The 21,871-nt window shown below is 35.5% G+C and overlaps 1 protein-coding gene across 1 annotated transcript in view; it reads left to right on the forward strand.

Annotated features, from left to right (window-relative positions):
* FTO (FTO, alpha-ketoglutarate dependent dioxygenase) overlaps window positions 1-21,871 on the forward strand; it is a 216,431-nt gene that overhangs the window by 16,850 nt on the left and 177,710 nt on the right. Inside the window, exons 5-7 of the mRNA XM_026856958.1 lie at window positions 8,954-9,033; window positions 10,516-10,659; window positions 17,726-17,845. Of these exons, the coding sequence (XP_026712759.1) occupies window positions 8,954-9,033; window positions 10,516-10,659; window positions 17,726-17,845 (344 nt within the window). The remainder of the gene's footprint in view (window positions 1-8,953; window positions 9,034-10,515; window positions 10,660-17,725; window positions 17,846-21,871) is intronic.

Raw genomic sequence — 21,871 nt, forward strand, 5'->3', positions numbered from 1 at the left:
CTGTTGTGGAGTCGGAATTGCTAGTGCAAGTCAGGCTTCAGGCCATAAGCACAGTTTCCTCGGATCTTGTGAAAAGTTGAGCTGTATATGTCCCATCCTTGTATTTGTAGATACTGATTCCTTTTTCCGTTCTGCTATTTGTACTGAGTAACTGAGCATCTGCATCTGCTATGTTCAACAACAAAAAAATTCCTGTTCTTGAATTTGGCTTATAGAATGGACACATATGATGTAAATTGTGACTGTAGCAGTCTTAAAGTTTTCTGGTACCATGATTCTTGAAGTTTCAAACATTATGCCAATTTGTGGATGTTTTACTGGTCACCAATTTTAGACATGACATTACTTTCCTGCTAAACTTTTCCATGTGTATATTCAAACATACTGTTTTCTAGTAGTGTGATTATACTAAGATCATAAGGGACAGAACTGTCATACTCCATGACTGAGTCTCAGTGTCTCAGGTGTAGAGGATTAAAAGAAGAAAATTAAATTAAGTTCATTTATTTGAGCAGCTGAGCTCACACACTAAGGTTTTTTCATTGAAGAAAATGAAATAACTGTGGCTAAGGTTTCTTGACACAAAATCTGTTGCTTTCTCTTTTGGCTTGTATTTCTCTTGGTTATGATTTTTGTTTAAACAAATTATTTATCACACAATTTAAAATGGACAATGCTTCTGACATCATGTTTGCCTGTTTAGTGACTTGGCTTGGCAGAGGTGAGTGAGAGCACTGCAGTGTTCCCTGTTTATATGTTTGTAACTTGGAAGGTAGGCTCCATGGGATGTCCCTAGAATGACCTGTTGTGCTGCCAACTTGTTGGGTTGAACAGTCTTTTCACTTTTACCTTTTGCTTTTATCTTCCAACAAATATGGAAACAGTTTACTTACTACCGGTAATACATTTGTGGGCAATCTTAGAAAACATATAGCATGTTCTTAGTTACCTCATCAAATCCTGTGCATTGTCATCAATGAGGTATCTTATGTGAAAGAACTGAACTGTCTCTGCTCTTAAGTAAGTTCAGACATGAACAGAACAACTGTTAAGATGTGAGATCCTTTGGCACAGTGCTGTTTATATGCCGCCCTTTCGTATTTGTGAGGAAAGCCTGGAGGGAAATGGAGTTACATATGAAAGTGAAGTTTAAGTGGCAGCTAAACATTCCTAGGAAGGGCATTATTAATCTATTTTTGAGGTTCAGGCATCAAGTAAACTTCTTATCTAATCCTTCCTGACTGGGAAGTATTTTTGCATACACAGCTTTGCTGGGCAACTGATTAAGAAGGCAATTAATAAAATAAGGGATCTATCTTCAGTATTTTTATTCCAAAATACTGAAGATTGTAGTTGACTGAGTTGCCAGATCATAAGGACATTTTTTAATTCCCTGATGGAATTTATATATAGTAACTTAAGTATTACCAGGGTTGTTATATGAAGGGTGGGGCAGAAAGTTAGTTTGTTTAACACATAACATCATGATCATGTTTAGATGGAAACAAAGAATATATTAAACATTCTTTTGAAGATGATGTGTAAATCACTTTCTTATAAATACTTCGTGGAGAGCTACAGATTTGAGCTCTGTAGGCCAGGTGTTTGATAATCTCTTCTGTATTTCCATAGCCTTTGTATTTTTTTTTACCCTCAATTACTTTAAAAAAATTACTATTTTATACAGTCTGAGAGAGTATTCTCAAACTGGCCCTTTTATTAGGTTTCTATGTACAGTAGAACTGCTTTTATCATTTTTGCTTGAAGTGAAAGACAATCTAAGTGGACATACACCATTTTAGTGTATTTTTTACTGTTCAGATTTTTTTGAACAGACTTCTAAGAGGAGGCATTTTGAGGATGCCATCTAAATGATAAAATATGAAAACTCTTTATATAATGTAACCTGACAAAAAAGAAGCCACTTTTAGATTCATTTATCATGTGCATTTATACATCACACATTCTGGAACCTCATTTCAGTAAGCAGAGTCTTCTTGCTGCCGTTATTTTAAAAGCAGTGGCAGCAGTATGCATGGTGTCTAGAAAATAGAACATTAAGGTGAGAGTACTGCAGCTAGTAGTAGCTGTTGATGTACAGGGTCAGATTGGTGGGACTGTGTACTTTTTCTGACTACCATTGACTCATCCAACTCTAGCAAAAAACTCAGGAACTCTGTAGGTCTGTTCTTCCAGTTACTGAAATGGTATAGTGCTAACTGCTTTATATGAATGTTGTAAACTACTGAAACGTCAACGTCAGTGCGTTGCTTGTAGTTAAACAGTCAGGTTCTATCAATTCCTGTACATGTAATACCCTAACTATTTCATAATATTGTACACGCAAATCTTATCTAAGAAAATGTGGTAACTTGATATTTCTAATAGTAATGTGCAATTACAGTAACTTGGAAATCGTGATCAATGGGTACATCAAACGAAACAAAAAGATTGGGGGGTGTTAGCATGTCTAGTAGACATTTAGTAATGTTTATGTTCCTCTTTTCATTGGCTCTATAAAATGTTTTTTGTTATTCTAGGTAGAATTTTAAAATGCAGTCTTAGAACATAATTTTACACCTGCATTCTCAGGCAGTCCTCTTCAGAAGAAATCATAAGCCATAATTTAAATGTATATTAGTACTAAACATGAGGTGATCAAATCCATTCTTCAAGTAAGCTATTAAAATAATATAAATGTGTGGTTTTTTAAACAAAGCCAAACAAAATCCAGAATTACTTTCAGTAAGACAGATTTTTATTTTTTTTTATTTGGTAAAGCTTACTTTTCTTAATATGAAGAAAAAAAATATCTGGTGAATGACTGCAAATCTGCTGCCTAAAAACTCAAATCTGAACTTTATATCACTCATGAAACGGAAACACTTTAGCTCAATTTAGAATAATATATTGGTCTGCAGAGGAAGTGCATACTGAACCCTGCTGTCTCAAGTACACAGTCAAGGGGTGTCTAATATGAAACGTGTTGGGTGCATGCAATAAATCCAAAACGCGTGGAGGTGAGCAAAGGGCCGCATCTGCTCTGTCCTAGAGCATGCTTAACTAGGGTTGTCATGGTCTTGCTATTAAATTGGAATCTTTCCCCTAATCTTTGAGTTAGACATGACCAGATTTGCAAGCAGATTTACAATTTTCACTAATTTTCCTACCATGACTTCAAAACATACTTAACAAAAATACATTCTGGACTTTTTCAAAGGGAGATTTACTTTTCTGCAGCTGTTTCCCATAGATCAAGCTCTTGCTTGAAGGTTAGGGTTTTAAAACAGCATGAAGATGAACTTGGAATCCTATACCACTCCCCACTCCCAGCAAATTATAGTTCGAGAAGCATCAAAAAATTATTTTTGTAACCAACCAGAAGTAGGGTACACACATTGCAGAGGCTGGCTTGTGGTTAAAGATAAGTATTTAATGGAAACACTTCCACATGTATATAGTGGCTCATTAAACTATTTCTAGATATTTAATCAGCTTCTATTTCCACAAACTAACTTGAACCCTCTTTGCTCTCTAGCATCTTGAATGTGTTGGAGTTTTTTAACCTTTTTATTTCTTTTTTCCTTGAGTGCACATTTAATCCAAATGCTACACTCCTTGATTATTAAGACTTTGAGCCCCAGAAACATATTTGTCGTTACCAAACTTTGATCATGAAGTTTGGCAAATTCCAGACGTGGGTTTTTTTTTTGTTGTTGTGGTTCAGCCTTTTAATTCATTCTGTGTTTTGTTTGTGCACACTTTTCTTGTTTAAAAACAAAAAATATTTCTTAATTAGGGACAGATAATCCCTCTAGCTTTCTGTTGTGAAAGTATTATTCCACTGACCCATAATTTCTTGGAGGAGACATACCTTCCTGGTGCTTTTTTGTTGATGTACCTACAGTAAAATTAATTTGGTTGAAGCATTGTATGCAGTTAGATGCAAGTAGAATTGGAAATGGTGGGAAAGCTTTTAAAAATTGCACTGTAATATAGTTAAAAAGAAAATTATTTGTTTATGGCAGTTAAGAAAACTAATAGCACAAGTGCATTTCAGTTTTCTGTGTAGATATTTTGGTGTTTAGAATATCAAAGCTTTTGCCAGTGCTTTAAACCCCAGTGTACCTTTTATCTGCATCATGAAATAGATGACAAAAAGATAACTGTCTAAAAAGTTCAGGAAGAAGACTTGAAAGAATATAGAAAAGACGATATAAACCCCTATTGTTAATTCTGAGAGCATTTCCATCGTGGTTTATGTTTTCCTGGGAAGTACTTTACCTAGAAGTGATAAGTTTTGGGCCTTTAGTCCCTACTCCTTTCAGTGAGGACTGGCTAAGAATTAATTTCCTTTCTTTCCACCTTGTATTGTTGTATGTTTTAATGGTCTGCAGTCACATGGGTATACAGTCATTTTTTCTCTGAGTGCTTTGGCTCCTCACCTCACTCTAATAGCTAAGTATACGTACGTTAGTTAAGCCTATATATTTACATATACATATCCGTTATTCCATTCTTTTGACAAAGGCTATACAAGAACAGGGCTTTCAGTGTTTCTGCTGTTGTTGCCCAGGTAATTCAGTTGTGTAGAAGAAAGCATATAGTGAGATGTGAACAGGAACTGAGAAGAACTACACGTGAGAGAAAAGAGAGGAACTGTTAGTAGTTTCAAGCAGTGGAGAGAACTGTGCTGAGATTATGTGCTGCAAGGGATGTATCTGAGAAAAGAACAGGATGGCAGAAGTCTGTAGAGGGGAGGGACAGAAAGGTCTATGACGTAAACTTGCTCCCGCAATTTAAAATAGAATATGCAACATCCAAATTCCAAAATGAATCTGCTGTAGATAGCAGGAAAATTGCTGAGAAGCTTGTCTGATAAGGGGGTCCACATAGAAAATAATAGTCTTCATCTGATAGTAGAAGGGTGCTCAAGTGTTAATAGCATTAGTCTTAGGAGCTGTAAACCTGCTTCTCTCACAGAATTTCCATGCAAACTTTGACAGGTTCCTTAACCTCTCCTTACTGTTAGGTTTTTCTGTGTCAGTTACCAACTTTACAGAGGCCTTACTGGATAAATGGATTAAAGCACCAAGTGTCTTAGATGGTTTTCTGGTTTTGGGGATTTCCTTCAGGTGTGAGGAATAGGGATCTACATTAAATAAACCCTCCATTTTGTAGCTATGTTTTACACAAAGTGTGTTATCTGAAGTTTCTGTAGCTGGAAATTCTGTGTGAAATAATTGTAAGCATTTGCAGCTAATCATCTGCTAAACATTCTTATGACTTCCTAGTACTTCATCTGTAAAGTCAAAACCTGACCTCCAAATCATTTAAACAGACTTCAAGTTGATAACTTTGCTTTCCAAGGTGGCTTTGGCCACCTGTACACAATCATACATGTGATTAATTTCTTTTAATAAATCTTGTCTCAGCTATAGTAGACCTATAATGGGATCTGGCTCTAAGGTGGCATATGATTCATTGGGAAGTGGCAGGCAGAAATTAGTAGGAATAAAACAATCCATTTAAAAGAATACGGATTTTGCCATGTACATGTATGCAGGAAATAGTCTCCTTGTTTCTTATCTGCTCCACCTCAGACAGAAAAATGAAGTTATTTTTTCCAGCAAACACCACGTGTCTGTTACCAACAAAGGTGTGTTCCTTTGAACGCAAACAAGGCCTTTGCAATATTGTCAGTAGTTTGGGCTGATTTACGCATTATACTGCCTGAAGTGCAAGTAATCATCCACACTTTCACAGTGGCACAACGGTATCCTGTTAGTACAGGTAAAGATGAACAACTTTAATGTCTGTGGTTAGGCTTTGATTGAGAAGATTCTCTTTGGTCGGGGTAGGACTCTAACATGTGTTGGATTTCATTAGCTTTTTCATTGTTTTCTAGAATTGCTATTTTAAATTTGGAAAATTTGTAGTGTTATCAAATTTGTAAACAAGCAAAAAGCTGGATTAGTCTTCAAAAAATAGTCTGTGCAAATGACAGTATTTTTCATAGACATGGGAAAGCTTTGGGAGAGGAACAGTTATGTAAGCAGAAAATTGTAGTCCAATTCTCAAAACTTGTTACCTAGCAGTTAATTGGCATATGCATCTTGTAAGCATCCATATGGAAGGCAAGACTTTTAAGAAAATGATGGGATTCTGAGACAGTTCTTGAAACTGTACTAAATACATTGCTAAGTTGGTGTTAATGGTGGTTTAAAATTAAAAAAAAAAAAAAGTTGGTTCTCATATGCATTATACAATTCGCATAAGTTTTGTGGGGTTTTGTTTTTGTGATAGATATTGAAATGAGATGTGTCTGCCATGGTTGTCCTGAATTTGTGGCAAGTTAAGGGTCCACTGTTTCCTATCAGAAAAGATGCCATGTTGGCTCTTACCTCATCACAAATTCAGGAGAAATGTCTGACAAATAGCTTGCCTGCATGCAGTTTTCCAAAACAGGACTGATATGTATATTCCTGCTTTTATATGCATATATTTTATGTGATGTGCAGTACTGGAGAGGCTGGGTTTTTGGTTTCCCAAACCTCATCGGTCAGTGTTTAGTCATGTAAAACTGATGTTAACTCCATATGTATTTTACCTAAAACCATGAGAGCACTGTGGCAGTTCTGACATGGGTGTCCAAGGAAGGTAACAGTTTTGGTTTGGCTCTAAAATCAAAATAGTTATCTAGATGTAGTGGTTTGTATCTGAATAAAAGCTTTTCCTGCCAAACGGACAATGGCCAATTTAACAAAGAGTGCTTTTTCTTTTCAATTAATATATTTTTAGAAGAAAAAGTAAAGCAAATCTTTACTATAGTCTTTTAAGACCTAGAATGTATTTTACAAATGTTTTGAGACATGCAGTCCATTAAGCTTCAACTATTTTTTTGTACAATTACAGTTTTAGATGAATTATAAACTCTTAAATTAAAATTACAGGATTCTTTCTAAGAGTCACGAAGGATTAGAGACAGTTGGAAGCAATTTCAAGGGGGAGTTCTACAATGAAAGATTTGCCAAGAGTTCGAGTAAAGGTGCAAATCAAACTGTAATACTTCTAATACTGGTTGTGCTACATAAAACACACCACACTGAATGGGGTCATGGAAGTGTTTATGTTTGTTTTCCATGAAAATTCTTCTTGAAAGTGATTGTGATATTTAAATATTGTAGTGTCTAGAGATGATAATGTTCTGTGGCCCTTGCAAGACTTGGCTCTAAGCAATTTAACCCTCATATATTTATGTAGGAAATTGCTTTTTCTTGTGTTTTTTTACTTGTTTTGGAGTATTTTTTTTCCAAGCTTTTCAACTTCATCTACCTGCAAACTTCATTCAAATAGAAAATAAGTTTACCTCCCATCTGAACTTTCTCATGGGGTATTCAATCCTTTTTCATTACACATGTCTGCCAATTTCTTAAATAAATTGCTTTTCTGATTTTTATTTTTATTTTTTTCAAGTTTGAGATGTGGTCTTCTGTCTTGGGTATGAAATTCATTAATAGTTGCTTATAAAATTCCTAAAAAGACAACACTATTCTTACAACTAGGATAAATTCAGTCATTTTTCTTAATTCTCATTCATTAGACTCCTCTCAGTTTTGAAGTTTCAGGGTTTTTGCAAGGTAAAGTAAATGTTTTGGAGCATATCTTTTCTCAGTAATAAAAAGAATATCATTAAACCTCACACACTGTGTTCTTTTCATTCTGATGGTCTGTTATTTTGGTTAGAAGGGCATTTTCCAAAATTAGTAGGAATTTGGGAAATCAGGTTTCAAGTATGGAATTACTGATCTCTTAAAGAGAAATTATATTTATGTGATGGAAGGGTGGAGCTTTATAATGTCTCATCATGCTGTATTAAGATGACTGAAGCTAAATTCCCTGATAGAACAGATATTGTTGAAGTAGGGACTCCAACTGACATCCTGTAGGTCTTTATTCCTGGTCTCTTCTAATTTTGTCTATGAAGCTTTTTTGCTTGGTAACACGTCAGATCACTTAGTTTTGTATGGGTTTTTTTAGACTCTTTCTACTAACTTACAAAACTATAACCCAGGAGAGATTTCACAGAAATTTCTGAAAGATTTTGTCATGATTTTCCTGAATGTATTGTTAAGGTTGAGAGGGCAGCATAATTTTAACTCCAAAACTGTTTGAACTAGAAGCGCTTCATGAATGGTTCTCAATGTACCAGGGAGTGTTGCTACTAGATTTAGTCTGAACTTTTCTAGAGGAATATGTTTTCTCTAAAAAGTGCGAATTTGTCAGAATTCAAGAATTCTTCAATTATAATAATTTTGATGAAACTCTGATGGCAAGCAAATAGGTTTCATCTACAGGGTTTGTGGGTCTGTTTTGTTTGCCAGTCTATGAACTCAAGTCCATGACAGCCCTCTGGCAAGCTACAAGAAAGTCACAAATGAAATGCTTTGGAGACAGGTCTTTGAACAGGTTGTGCTTTCTGAGTTCCCAGTTTCTTGGCTCTGAGCTGAAGGGAGAACTTCAGATAAGTTTCAGATAAAAAGATGAAATAATATGTCTTCGTCTTTTTTTTTTTTTCTCTGTTTCTTTTTTCAAGAAATGTCAACATTGTTCAGTGAGAGAAAAGAGAATGTAATTTCTGAGTAGTGTGTTGTTTATAGTGATCCTTGACTTTGAAAGAATTAATTTGTTTAGTTGAACTTTTCCCATAAGAGGTGGGAAAATGCCACTTTTAAACCCTATAAACAGGGAGAAAATTAATATGAAGAGGTCAGCAAATAATTGTCACGCTCTGCTAAATATTAAAGCTCTGTGAAGATAGTACTATCTGACTGAATTCTTTATTTTTTCTCTTTAAATGCTTAATGTAGTGTCTTTAATTTATATTCAGCCATAGTAAGTTTTATTAAGTATAATTTTTCCCTGTGCTTAAGGTTTTCTAATCTGTCCCTAGATGATCTCAATATGACACATCAGCACTGTGTTCTGGCTGGTTTTTCACCTCGATTCAGCTCAACTCACAGAGTGGCAGATGTAAGTATCAAAAACGGTTTGCTGTTTGGTCATTTGTAAAACTAATTTTTCTTTTCTTGAACAACTTCTATTTGTTTATTTTTGAATTGAGGTACACTTGTTTCTGTATTGGTAGCTTGCCTAAATTCACAGTTAAGCATATAAAATATGAATTGAGAATGTGCTACACCACACCTCATGGATTACTGATAAAATGTAGAAACAACTGTATTTTTACATGAAATGTTTTAAAACTTTTTTATTGTGCTCATAACCTGGTCCTAGTTGAAAGACAATATTCATGATGAGAGAGAAATACTCAAAATATATCAGCAATGTCCACTGGCAAAAATGGCCTTTAGGAGGTGAGAACAACTAAGAACAGTCATGAGTATGCTTTAAATTGGATCCTTTGGTGCATCTGAGGATTGAAGAAGCAGAAAAGTGACACAGAGTCCCCTTGTCTCAGCCTTTCTTGAGATAACAAGGCTTCAGCCTGTTATTCTCAACTGCAAAGACACTTTTTTTTTTTCCACACTAAACCTCCCCTCCCTAGTCCTTTCCATGGTGATATCAGCAGTTTTGTTTATGTAGTATTCTAATAAGAAAGCATACAGAAAAATAAAAAGACTGTATTGTAAAAAAATATTTTTAAAAATTACAGTTACCATTTTCTTCTTTCAGCAAGGCAAAATATACTGCTATTCGAGCAAGAGAGATACATGTATCCATATACTTTTTTTTCCTCATTGCTCTTCCTAATTTGTGCAGGAATGGAAATTAAGCAATAACACCAAACATGGACACATAAACATATACTTGTAATATTTAAAAAATTGTATAGTGGGGATTTTTTTTTTTTTTTACAAAGAATACAAGACCCATGAGGTCCTTATTCAAGATAATTCCTGGAAACTTAAATGAAGGTACAGATATTTAATTGAAAATAATTAAATGATGTAGATGTCTTATTTGTTTTGTTTCAAAAGGGTTTTTACAGATTTCCTTCTACAGATTTTCCTTCCTTTGAAGGAAATGTAATGAAGACAAAACAAAAGGAGCAGAAGTGCAAAATTGTTCTGTTCATATTCTCTGTACCTCGTAAGCAAACAGGTCTCAGACTGGATATGGAACTCCATTTTAGTGTTACTAGGAACCCATACAACTGGGAAAATACAACTGATTCTGAAATACTGTCAAAACCCGACCATGTTTTTGTATGCCATATTTGTAAAATTAATTTTAAAAGAATTCTTTGCTTTCTCCTTTCAATCTATGCTGTACTGGTTGGGTAGATGTTTGATGGACTAGTCTTCTGCATAATTTATATCGGTAACTATAGACAATCCAGGAGGCTTTTGATTATAAGATCTTCAAATAAAAATACAGAAACACATCCCTTCTGCTCCTTCACTTTATTTCAGAAGTAAATAGTTCAGTATATTTAAGTAATACATATGTTCTGAAGTGACTATATATACATTTTTATTGTATCTTTATTAGTGTTCAAGAGGAACATTGGAATACATATTTGGACAATGTGAACTGGCACTCCAGAATTTACAGACTGATTCTGATTCAATGGCTTTATCTTTGAAATCACTGGAAACTGCAGTTGTAAAGCAAGTAGAAGAAATACATAATGAGGTGAGATGATCTGCACTGAAAAATACTTCAGCCAGGTTCTGAGAGGTGAAGTCTGCTCTTGGAGTCAGTGGTAATTAAGTGTGTTCAGCTGCTCACAGGGCATTGCTTTGTGTAAGTTTGAAGTGTGTTTTTTATGACTTTTACTTGGCTACAGTAATTGGGATTAACTTGGATTGGTTCTTTCACTTGCATGAAGTTTTCATTTTTCCTTCTTAAGATCCCTCTGCTGGTAGAATATAAGAGCAGTTTCAAAAATATTACATGAAATCTGTAGTGTGGTGGAGAAACCAAAGTAGTGCTTCTCTAACAAAAAGGGAGAGAGAAAAAAATTAGAGGGAAAGAACAGGTAAAATTTTTCAGTTGTTCATCAGGTGTTGAACCAGGGTTTTACAGAGTGCCAGGTGTGACATTATTGCTTGTGCTTTAAAGCATATTCTGAAGAAAGTACACTGGAAATAATTGTGAGGGACATAGTTAAGTATGCAAGTGTAACAATGCACTTGCACAGGATTCCACTGAAACTGGCAGTGCTTTCTTGCTTGAAGCACAGGTCTGGACTCAACAAACACACTGATTTGACAAAATGAACTGAATATATCAGACAGTGTTTTGGGAAACTGCAGAAACAGGTAACTTTTCCTGTGGTATAAAAGTAGGCAGTGTCACAAAAAATGTAATTTGGCTTCTCTGTTAACGGATAGTCAGGAGCGTGACACAATGGACTGGATCTTCTTACAAAGGTAGTGTTTCTGAAGATGGTAAATTTAGTTCTTTTTTTTTCTTTCTTTTTTTGAAAGTTACAGAAAATTAAGTCAAGGCTATGTATTAGAGTTTAAAAAGACAGATCGTTTATCTGCTCTGGAAAGCTGTCCTACTACCAGAAACAAAGCTTTCAGCTCTTTCTAACTAAAGCACTGATGATAATTTCTTTTTAAAAACAGCTATAGCATCCAGTTAATAAAAACTTCTGAACCACATTTTGCTTAAATGCTAGTGTTTTTTCACAGTACTCCTATATTCAGACATTTTGAAGGGGCTGTGCTATATTTCTGCTAAGTTAACACACAATCACTATTAGAAACTGTATAGTATACAGGTAATTTTCACTCAAATTAGCATTTGTGTTAACTGTTTATAAATTGCTATCTGCTTAGAAATATAATGTGTATTTTTACTAAAACCTTCACAGAATATGTTTTTATCTATTGTGTTTACAGTTGAGCATAGTGTGATGGCAAAAGATCTGCACTCCTGACTGTTACCAAAACATCTCCTAGAGCAATTTAAAGAAGTCTGATGCATGCAAGGTTTTACAAAACATTAATCAGGCTCAGTCCATAAAACTACACGCATATGTGGTTTGCACAGCTAGGGCCACATGTACAGCTGGTGTAAATTTGCACGGGTCCTTTAACATCAAAGACATGTGCAGTTTACATCAGGTGAGAGACTAGCCCCTGGTGTTTGCAGTCACCTGAATAATTTTGCTATGTGACATACAGGGATGTTTCCTGTTACGCATATGGGATATACTGTAGCAGAAATCATTGTTTAACTTGTACATATTGCACACTTAGACTTAGTAGACACACTGGATTTATATTTCTTTTGAAAAGAGAATACCTATTCACCTCTCTTTTAATTATTTTTTTTTTTTTATCCCAAGGTCACCTCTTCATTTGAAGAATAAATTCCATATGTTAAAGTGCTACTTAAATTTCATTTGTTTGCTGCACAAGTAGACAAAACTACTAGTGGCTTATCGCTGTGGTAAATGCATATCTCTTTCGAACATCACTGAAGTGAAAACATATGGATCTGTGAGGCTAATGCAACTTTTTTTTACATATAAAAGATTTCTACCTTCTTTTATTCACTGTATGATAAATCTTTGTATTTTCAGGCACTAATACAGGTTTCGGGTTCAGTTTTTCTCAGGCAGGTGAAGAACAAGAACATGTTTTGTTTCTCTAAAGAATCAAACTGCTTACTGATGAAGTTTTCATCTGATCAGTGTGGTCAGGATTTGGTCAATGTTTTGGGTTTTTTCTTAGTCTGTTAATATTTTTAAATACAAAAGAAAAAAATTGCACAAAAAGACAAGCATAGAATTAATGGAGAACTGCCACGCAGTTTCACCTCTATATTTTGTCTGATACACAGTTCTCTGTGCTAGTCCTAAACCTCCTCGTGATTTTTTTTTCTGTTCCTCCTAACCAGAGATGATGAGCTTGAACTTCGGTAGTATTTAATCTCTAGAGGTTCTGATACAGTTGTATTTTACTTTAAAGTATTGTCATGACTGAAGTTCTTCACAGGGTTTAACTTGGATAACTAGATGCAGCCATTGTTCTAAGTTCTTCTTCTTCCTGAAATGCTACGGGTTTGGTTTTTTACCCTTTTGCTGGCACCTTTGAAGTAGTCATCAGAGATCATTAACTAGAACAGAACCATCACAGTACCATCAGGCTAAGTGTGACTAAGCTAAAATATAGTACTTCAGCACAGAATCGCAGTCTGTGCTGAAATTAACTGCTCTGCCAAATGAGGTCTAGATGAAATATCTGTGTCTGCTAGAGGGAAAAAGCCTAAGAGAAAGTCTGAAACAATGAGGTGTGATTCTGTGGCTTTATACTTATGTGTTCCTGGACAGGAAAATTGACTTGCTGTGCTGATAAAGTGGGCTTCAACTTTAACTTAAGTTGAAGATCTGAAGCATAGGTGGAGACATAGTTTCCTCCATTTTTGTGGTGGGCAGAGAAACCTCTAAAAGAGGTATGGGTGAGTATGTGGGGGATGTCTTTACTAATGTTAGATTTCATTTGTCAGAGCCCTGTCTTGAATGTCTTGACAGAGATATTCCTGTCGAAAAAGTAAGATGCTAACCTGAGGAAGGTTTTAGCATCTCTGGTGGGCAGCCAGGTCGAAGTTTAATATTTCTTTAGACATAGCTTTGTTGTCGTGGTCTCCCTCACTAAAACAGCCTTCAAAGGAATATCTGAGTAATTGCGAGGTATGTGCTGTTTGTTAGATGTGTGAGTCACTTCACTCCCAGTATGTACTTTGTAGTTGTAAGATAACCTTAATTAAGGGTGTTCACGTGCTGCTTGTTTCAGTAGCTTATGGGCTTGAAGTCTGAACAAATACTTCAATAGCAGGGTATCCGGTGAACAGAGTGTAGGAGGGTGAATACAAGTAATTACCTGGACAGCTGTGAAGTACAATAGGCTAACAATGCACACAGTGTTAAGAGATTAAAGTTACTCCTTCAAGCAATCAGATTGCTGTTTGGCCAGTAATAATTTATCCTGAAATAAATGACCTTGCAAAGTTCACTAAATGTGAACTTCTTGCCCCTACTGAATCACACTTGGCTTTCCAAAATATGTACAGCTTCTGGGTATGTCCTAAACAGAGCTGCAGGGGACCTGTTGAAACCCATTGGCAAATAAATGCTTTTTAAAGTCATAAAACACTGCTGGACAGATGATGTAAATGCTCATATATATAAAAATAAATCTGTAGAGAAGATCATCATCAGCCTATTCTTCACATTTCAAAGAACAATTGTTTTCCTTACTCTGAGTAATGGAAAACCTGGTAATAGTTCATGTTGTGTGAGGTAGTTTCAAGGCTTCTTTATTTGCCAGCATCAAACTAATAATTGGATATTCTCTGTGAAGTAAAACACTAGCAGAAGTTTTTTTTAGCATCTGGGGATTGTGTTGAAAATGTAGCAGGTTTCAAAGTGCTCAAGTTTGAAAAGGTAGGGGTTTGCCCTCATCAGAGTTTTTGCACAGCCATGGTTATCAAATCCCGATTACTGTGATTAAAACTTAGAGACTGAGTTGGTTGCTCTGTTGCTTGTGAGGTACAGTCACTTTTGCCTTCAGCAAATCTATTTTTATGGCAGCAGTAGATAAATGTAAGTGTGGTAAATGCATAGGGATGTAGAAAAGCCTGGGCTAGCTAAGTTGAAGGTGTGTGGTGTTAGACACTGAGGTCACTGCTGAGAAAGGGTAGTGGTGTATGCAGGCAAAGGAAAGTTAATGTGTTTTAGCACATCACAATGAGCTGACAGCATGGTTGGTGGCTAGCTAGTACGGCAGAGAGAAACTATGGATCATCTACATGTGTGGCATTTAATAACCAATAGTTTTAAATAATTGACTGAGGAGCACTGCCTCACAAAATGTCATATGTTACTGTTGGCCTTTCACTCCCCAGTATTGACTAGAATCTAAAATTGGCCTTTAATCACTGTTTAAAGGACAATTTGAAAATATGTTGAGGTCAGACACACAAGGCCTGATTCTGAGCTTACTTGCACAAATGTAAGTCATAAGTGAAAACTAATTAGGAGATGAAAATTGTTCCTCAAATACTCTGCATATATATTTTTAATTGTTAATGTTTAAGGTTTCTCCTGTTCAGGCATGTGAACTTCTTTCCAATGATAACTAAAGTTAGCTCTGATATATGGGAGTCTCCTCATTAAAACTCTTTGACAAAATTATTGGTAAGAGCTGTTAACCTGAGAGTTTTGTCACAGAGGGTGAATATTCTGTAACTTCAGTTCCACTAAGGCCAGAATTGAGTTTTTTGTCTCTCTACAGTATTTGCTGTTGCATTTTACTTTTTCCTGGTAGAGCTCCTCCTGTTCATGGAAGGAGGCAAGCTGATAGGAGTGCCTTCGTGCTTCAGGTAAAGATACTACTGAATAGAGCCCAGTGAGAGCAAGAGGACATACAGCTTCTAAGAGAATTTGGAAAGCAGATAGCATCTGTTCTTGTTAAAACATGTACTTAGTAATGAATGTGGTGTAAAAGTGTTCATGTGTTAATTACAGATATCAAATTTAGCATAACTGGAATCTCTGGAGATTTTCTAAGTATGCTTGAATATGTCTAAAACAAGGATGGAGTGATAGAGAAATCATGTCATGATTGCCTCATCAAGCTGATTTTTTTTTTTTCTTTCGGAATCGTTATCTGTTCAGTGGTGATAGTTCAGAGCAGTCACTTGTCAGGCAGCTTGATAGCGAAGTCGGTGGATAAAACACTAGTTTTTTTCTCCCCAACCCCCATTTTATTAACTCAGTTTAGAAGTAAATGGAGACATTGTGAGATGAATGTGGATCTGAGTTTGAGAACCCTAGTAAATGGTAGTCCACACTGTTAAACAACCACACATTGCAATTTGGTGCACTGACCTCTGATGAGACCAGCTAATTCTGGAGAAGATTAAGTAGCCTGTTGCTAAACTTTACCTCTTGCACCTAAAAAGCAGCTCTTCTGTGTCAAGTTGTATCTTCTGTACAGGATTGAGATACATTTAAAATCTGGCCAAGATGCCAGACTTGAATTAGACTGAAATTACATAGATTAATGTAACAAATCAATATGACTTGTCAAAAATCAGATTGACTGAAATAGATTCTTGTCATCATGAGACATAGTGTAACATTGATTTTAAATTTTTTTTAAAAATTTTCATTGATTAATAGCCTCATGTGATTCATTTCATGAGACACGTTTGCCAGCCATCATGTGTTATAGCCCTTTCATGGTAGAGGTCAGCTAAACCAAAAAGAAGTGGGGGGAGAAAAACATATTGAGTGTTTGATATACTCAACCTTCACAAAACTGTGTATACTGTATACTGTTTTTTTAACAAACCATAACTTGATCCTTCATACCTCATTAATACTGGAAGCAAACTTTCCTTCAGCTTTTAACAGAAAGGATGCCATCAGACTTAAGTGCTAAAAAGTCACTAGGCTAGCAGTCAGTTTTTTAAGATCTATGTCTGCCTACTGCTCATGTTGTTATATTTTACCAAAAAAATTTTTTTAATATTGTTCTTATACACTTCAAATTTAAGTATCTATTATTGTACTCTTTAACATACATTAACCAAACATTTAGTTACTGTTAACTGGAACACTTTCAGACTTCTGTAGCCATTCTGTTCACTCTTACAGGTAAGAAAGTGTTAGGTGACAGCTTTGGGCAGTTTTCTTTATTCTTTCACCTTGACAGGCTGTCATTGTTTGCTTCATCGGATCTGGGCAGGGTAAACAAAAACCTCTTTGTGGTAGAAATAATGATTAAAACAGCTTTGAACTTGGTGTGAAACATAACTACCACAAGAAAGATAAATACAGATTTCTAAAGACCAAAAGTATGGCTTGCAGTTAAAGGAAAAAAGGCTCACTGGAAATCAGGGTAGGTGGAATGACTTTGCTTAAAGAATATTTGATGAGTTACACATTTATATTTTGTTTTACTAAGCTAATATTTCTCTTGTCTTTAAGTTGGTGGGCCGTCCATGTATGAAATTTAGAAAAATACCCCAACTAGTAAAGTGTTACATCTTCCGCTGTGCTTCATATTCTGAGTAAAAGGATTGGCTTGCTCCTGACGGATTTTTGTATTGCTCCAGTGGGGCATTTGGGCCCTTTGTAAAGTGGCTTTGCCCGAGACAAGGCACTTGCTGCCAGGCCGCGGTGGGGGGCGTGGCTTGCTGTCAGATCCAGCAGGGCCCTTCCCCGCAGGCCGCCTGCCCGGAGCGCGCCGGGGTCACGGCAGGTCACCGGCAGCCGCAATACTGCAGCAAGTATGAGAAACCATGTTTCCTTGTAGTGCGACTCTCCTTCCAGGGCAAGGGATGACTAGCTGTTTTATTACTGCAAGCTTTTTCCATCTTTTCTATGACTGAAATATTTTGAAACCTGCAGTGTTAACCAGAATAACCAGAGTTTGTATACATTTGTCTGAACCGTGAGTAAACCTGAACTTTTAACGTTCATTCTACGTGTACCACATGTAAAGAAAAGAATTGGGTTTTGTACCTCTCCAGGTTTGAAGGGAGTAGCTCAGGTCACAAATTTATGTGGAATAGAAATAAAACAGCTGGGTGTAAGGGTGCCTTCAGAAACGAATACTTCAGTAGCCTTTTCCTTTTTATGGGAGTGTTCAGGTATAGCTGGAATTATGCATTACCCCATTCCTGCCCCAAATAATGAACATAGGTGTTTATGCTACTGTATGCTTTTATCTTGCAGGTTGAATTTGAGTGGCTTAGGCAGTTTTGGTTTCAAGGCAAGCGGTATTTGAAATGCACTGATTGGTGGCTTAAGCCTATGGCTAAATTGGAAGAATTTTGGAGAAAAATGGAGATTATGGTAAGTACTAGTTCTGTAGTCTAAAGCCTCTAAAGCTTAATTCTGAGAGCACTGACAATTATGTTTTTAATTGTACCGTAGTAACAGATTTTGAACTTTATTCAGAACATATGAAAAGTAGAATCAGTAACAGCCTTCCACTGTCTCCTCTTATTTTTCTCCCCAGTAGCCAGAAACAATGGGAGCAAAGTAAGATCTGAAAACCCCAAGATTTTAGTTATTTTCTGACTTTGCTTGTTTTTAAAGTTTGACAGCTTCGTAAGATGACAGTCATACCTTACATCACAGCAATTGGTCCGTGAAACTGTATGGTCAACCTTTCCATACAACACCAAGATAGACCGCTCTGCTAATGACAACAATAATTAATGTGTCTGAGGAAAGTTGAGAGTAGCATCTGATGATCTGGAGGGACAACTATCCATAGTCCACCTGCACACTTACACCATAACGAACCAACAAGATGAGATTAGTTTCTTGAAAAATTTTAGTAATATTGGTTCCTATATACCTGAAACTTCCTCCCTTCTTTCCTTGAAAATGGACTCAGTGTCAAGCACTGTTAACCTGTTTGCTCATACTTAGGCTCAGTTGGGAGACTTTGCTAGTTGAAGTGTTCGATAGAGTTGCCAGTGTGCCTGCCTCTAGATGCGTATACAAAAAGAACTATATGGACAGACATGTCTTACTCGTATCCTTATGTCTGCATTAGAAGCTCCTTCTTGGTCATTTCTGACGGTCACAGCATAAGCCTCAATTTCCTGGCAGTTGGAAGTTTGTAATGTAACCAAGGATGCTGAATATGGTTTGTAGTTAGAGGTCTTTTTGAATCTCGAGGTATGGTGCAACAAGGATATGCTCTTGAGTTTTGAGGGAAACGCTGTGACTCACTAACCTGCTTAAATGTGTTGTAAGCTTTTCCAGCAATGGCTGATTTCAGACTTGGAAAGTAGGTGTGGAAAAGTAGAACTTTTATTTGTGAAATCAGTTGCTACAAGGAATGAGTGAACATTAAACTTTACTACAAAAGGAGAAAAATTATTTATAACTTCTTTATGTGGGTTTTTTCTTTCATTTTTGTGTTCTTATGTGCTCACATTCTTGAATTGACCTTTATAATTTAAAAAAAAAATCTTTTGGTTTGTTTTTCTTTGAAATGACAACTTACTCTCTTGTAACACAGGCTTAGATGAGGTAGAGACAAGAATGTTTGATTGTTATTTTATATCCATTGTGTGTTGAGAACATGGAAAAACAGCAAACTCAGGAATTCTCAAGGGTTAGGTTTTCTGCCGTTGGTGTGACATTACCATGTGTCTCTAATTAGAAACATGGTGGCGTCAGTGTATCTCCTTTCAACAGGCCTCAGGATGATATTTATCAGTAAACTGAAGGTTGGGCCAAGACAGAAGCTGCTTCTAATTTAAATTTTAAAAATTGCTTTAATGTTTTATGACTTATAACATATTAATCACAATTAATTTCAGCTATTGAAGGAGACAGAAGAGAATGTTAATTGAGAATGTCTGTTTTGTTGAGTCTTTCAGTAAATTTGATGCTTACTGTATCTGGGATTTGGAGGTAGGGTGGGGTTTTTTTTAATGTAACCTACATTTTGTCCTTTAGAGTTTCACAAAATGACAGTAGGGGGCAATGTTGAGCCGCAGTTTTAATGCAACAACAGGCACTAACTTCGTAAAAATACAAGAAATGTAGCATTAACATCAAGAATTATCCCCGTTGCTTCAAGTTAGCTGTAATCTCTAAGATTCCATAACACAGGAAATCAATTGTGGGTTAACAAATTCAACAGCAATTTAACATAAAAAGTGTAGTGTTTTGGTGCATGCTTAGCTTCCACAGCATTAAGTTAAATCAAAAAGGTATTTCTGAAGGTACCCAGTAGTCTATAGTCGATGTTTTTTCTCTAAACTTATAATTTTAGCTGGATGATTCTTTAAAAAAAAAAAAAAAAAAAAGGTCAAAATGCTAAAAGTAAAAATGTCTTGGAATTGTTGATCTTGACTCAGAAAAAAACCGTTGCTTAAAAGGAATTATTTCTTGTAAGAAAATACTAAAGCAATGTATTTTTCTCACTTTTGCATGTGAGCTGAACAACTCTTGACTTATGTTTTTTTATATATATGTCTACATTGATACAAAAGACAGTCTTGGGGTCCCTGCATGCCTCCTCCCCCACCTTGTTTAGTAAAGCAGTTATAAAGAACAAAAGAAAGTTTCCAAAATAATTTCTGATTCTGCTAATTGTGATTACTCCAGCGTCACATCAGAGTATGATACTGCAGGAAGTTTAACCCATTGTCTTCAAACCTTTAAGCTTTATTAAATATTTTTGTACATTATAGAAAGCATACAATTTTATCATAATGTTTATTCCTGGCATTTCTTTCCCTGAGGATAGTTTTACTTAGAGCTAGCTCTTGTGATGTAAATGTTAAACCTTTCATTTGAATGACATTCTGATAAAACATCACATTTCCCACAATATTACCTCATGAATTTATGAGCCATTAAATCCAAAGCAGTTTAACCAATCTTCTCTTTTTTTTCCCCCCTCCCTTGAAAATACGAAGGCTATTCAAATGTTTGAGGGTTTTTTTTTTTTAAAAAGTCATCCAAGATTAACACGTTATCATCTGCAACATCAGGATAAATGCTTGCTGAATTCAAAGGGAGAGTTACCATTTGAAAAAAGACTGTACAAGCTTTGCTTTCTGGGTAAAGAGAAGTCTGAAAAGCTGAAATCTCATGTGATGTGAGGAAGTCTTGCTGTAGCTGTTCTGAGATTCAGTGGAGAGACAATTTGTCTCTCAGGGTCTAATATCATGCAAACCTTGCAATCTGACATTTATTTTAGCTATGAAAATCTTTTAACACCATGCCAAATCAGTAAGAACTGCAGAAGTCTTAAAGTCTTTTTTTTTTATTTTATTTTTAGGCTGATTCACATTTGAATAAGTAAACTGTAAATCAATGAAATGGTTTTTGTTTGTGGAATGAAAAACAAACCTATATGATTATACTTAAATATCAAACCTTTAAAGATTTTTTTTAAACATATCTAGCATTCCTTTTAAAAAAATAAGAAAATAACTGAAGACCCTAGTAGTGCTTTATGGTGTGAATTGTATTTCCTGCTTTGACAGTCCATTTAGCAATGTAGCAATGTATTTATATGGCAGTTGGCCTTAATAACCTTTATTGACTTTAGTGGGTAAGAGCCAAGACTGGGATTATTAAAATGTATCAGTTTCATTGCAGTATAAAATCACAACATATATAATTATGTTAGGTAGGCTAGGCTCCATTTAATCCCACCTATTTATGCAGGAATTTGGCAAGATGAAAAAAATTGTAGAACTAAAATGCAGAGAAAAGTATGACTGATTTGGAGTTATATTTAACAGCATGACCATTTGCCTACAATAAAGGCTCTACTTAAATGAATGAAACATAGATCTTGAAGAACTAATTTTTAATGATATAACTGAAACACAAGTAATTGTTACACCATTTGTTTCACTTTTTGGCATCCTAAAATACAGCTAATGATAATGAAATGCAGCACACCTTTTAATTTATAAATATAGTGAAAAAGCAGAAGTGTGCACACTGCATAGTTATAATGACCAAAGTGTCATTTCATGCAAACTAGTACCTTTCTGCACAACTTTAATCTTGATTTGTAAAACTTTTTAAAAACTATATTTACTAGTCATATGATCACTGTTATTCTCAATGGCATGTTTTTATCAATTTATACAACTAAATTGAAATCAGAGAGCAAGATTGTTTTACTGTAAAAATATTTTTCTTTCTGTTTTGAGGTCTATTTCATTATTTGCTACTACTGCTACATAAGAAGTATGTAATAATTTCAGATATAAGCCACTATTTCAGGGGCTTATAGCCCCACAGTTAGAATTGAGTCTAGGCTGTAACTTGAGCTACAAAATCTCAGCCCAGGGCTATAATATTTTTCTCCCCTCTCCCCCCCCCCCCCCC

The sequence above is a fragment of the Athene cunicularia genome, assembly GCF_003259725.1.
Source record: "Athene cunicularia isolate RWA chromosome 11 unlocalized genomic scaffold, athCun1 chr11_part1, whole genome shotgun sequence".
In the NCBI taxonomy this organism is placed as follows: Eukaryota; Metazoa; Chordata; class Aves; order Strigiformes; family Strigidae; genus Athene; species Athene cunicularia.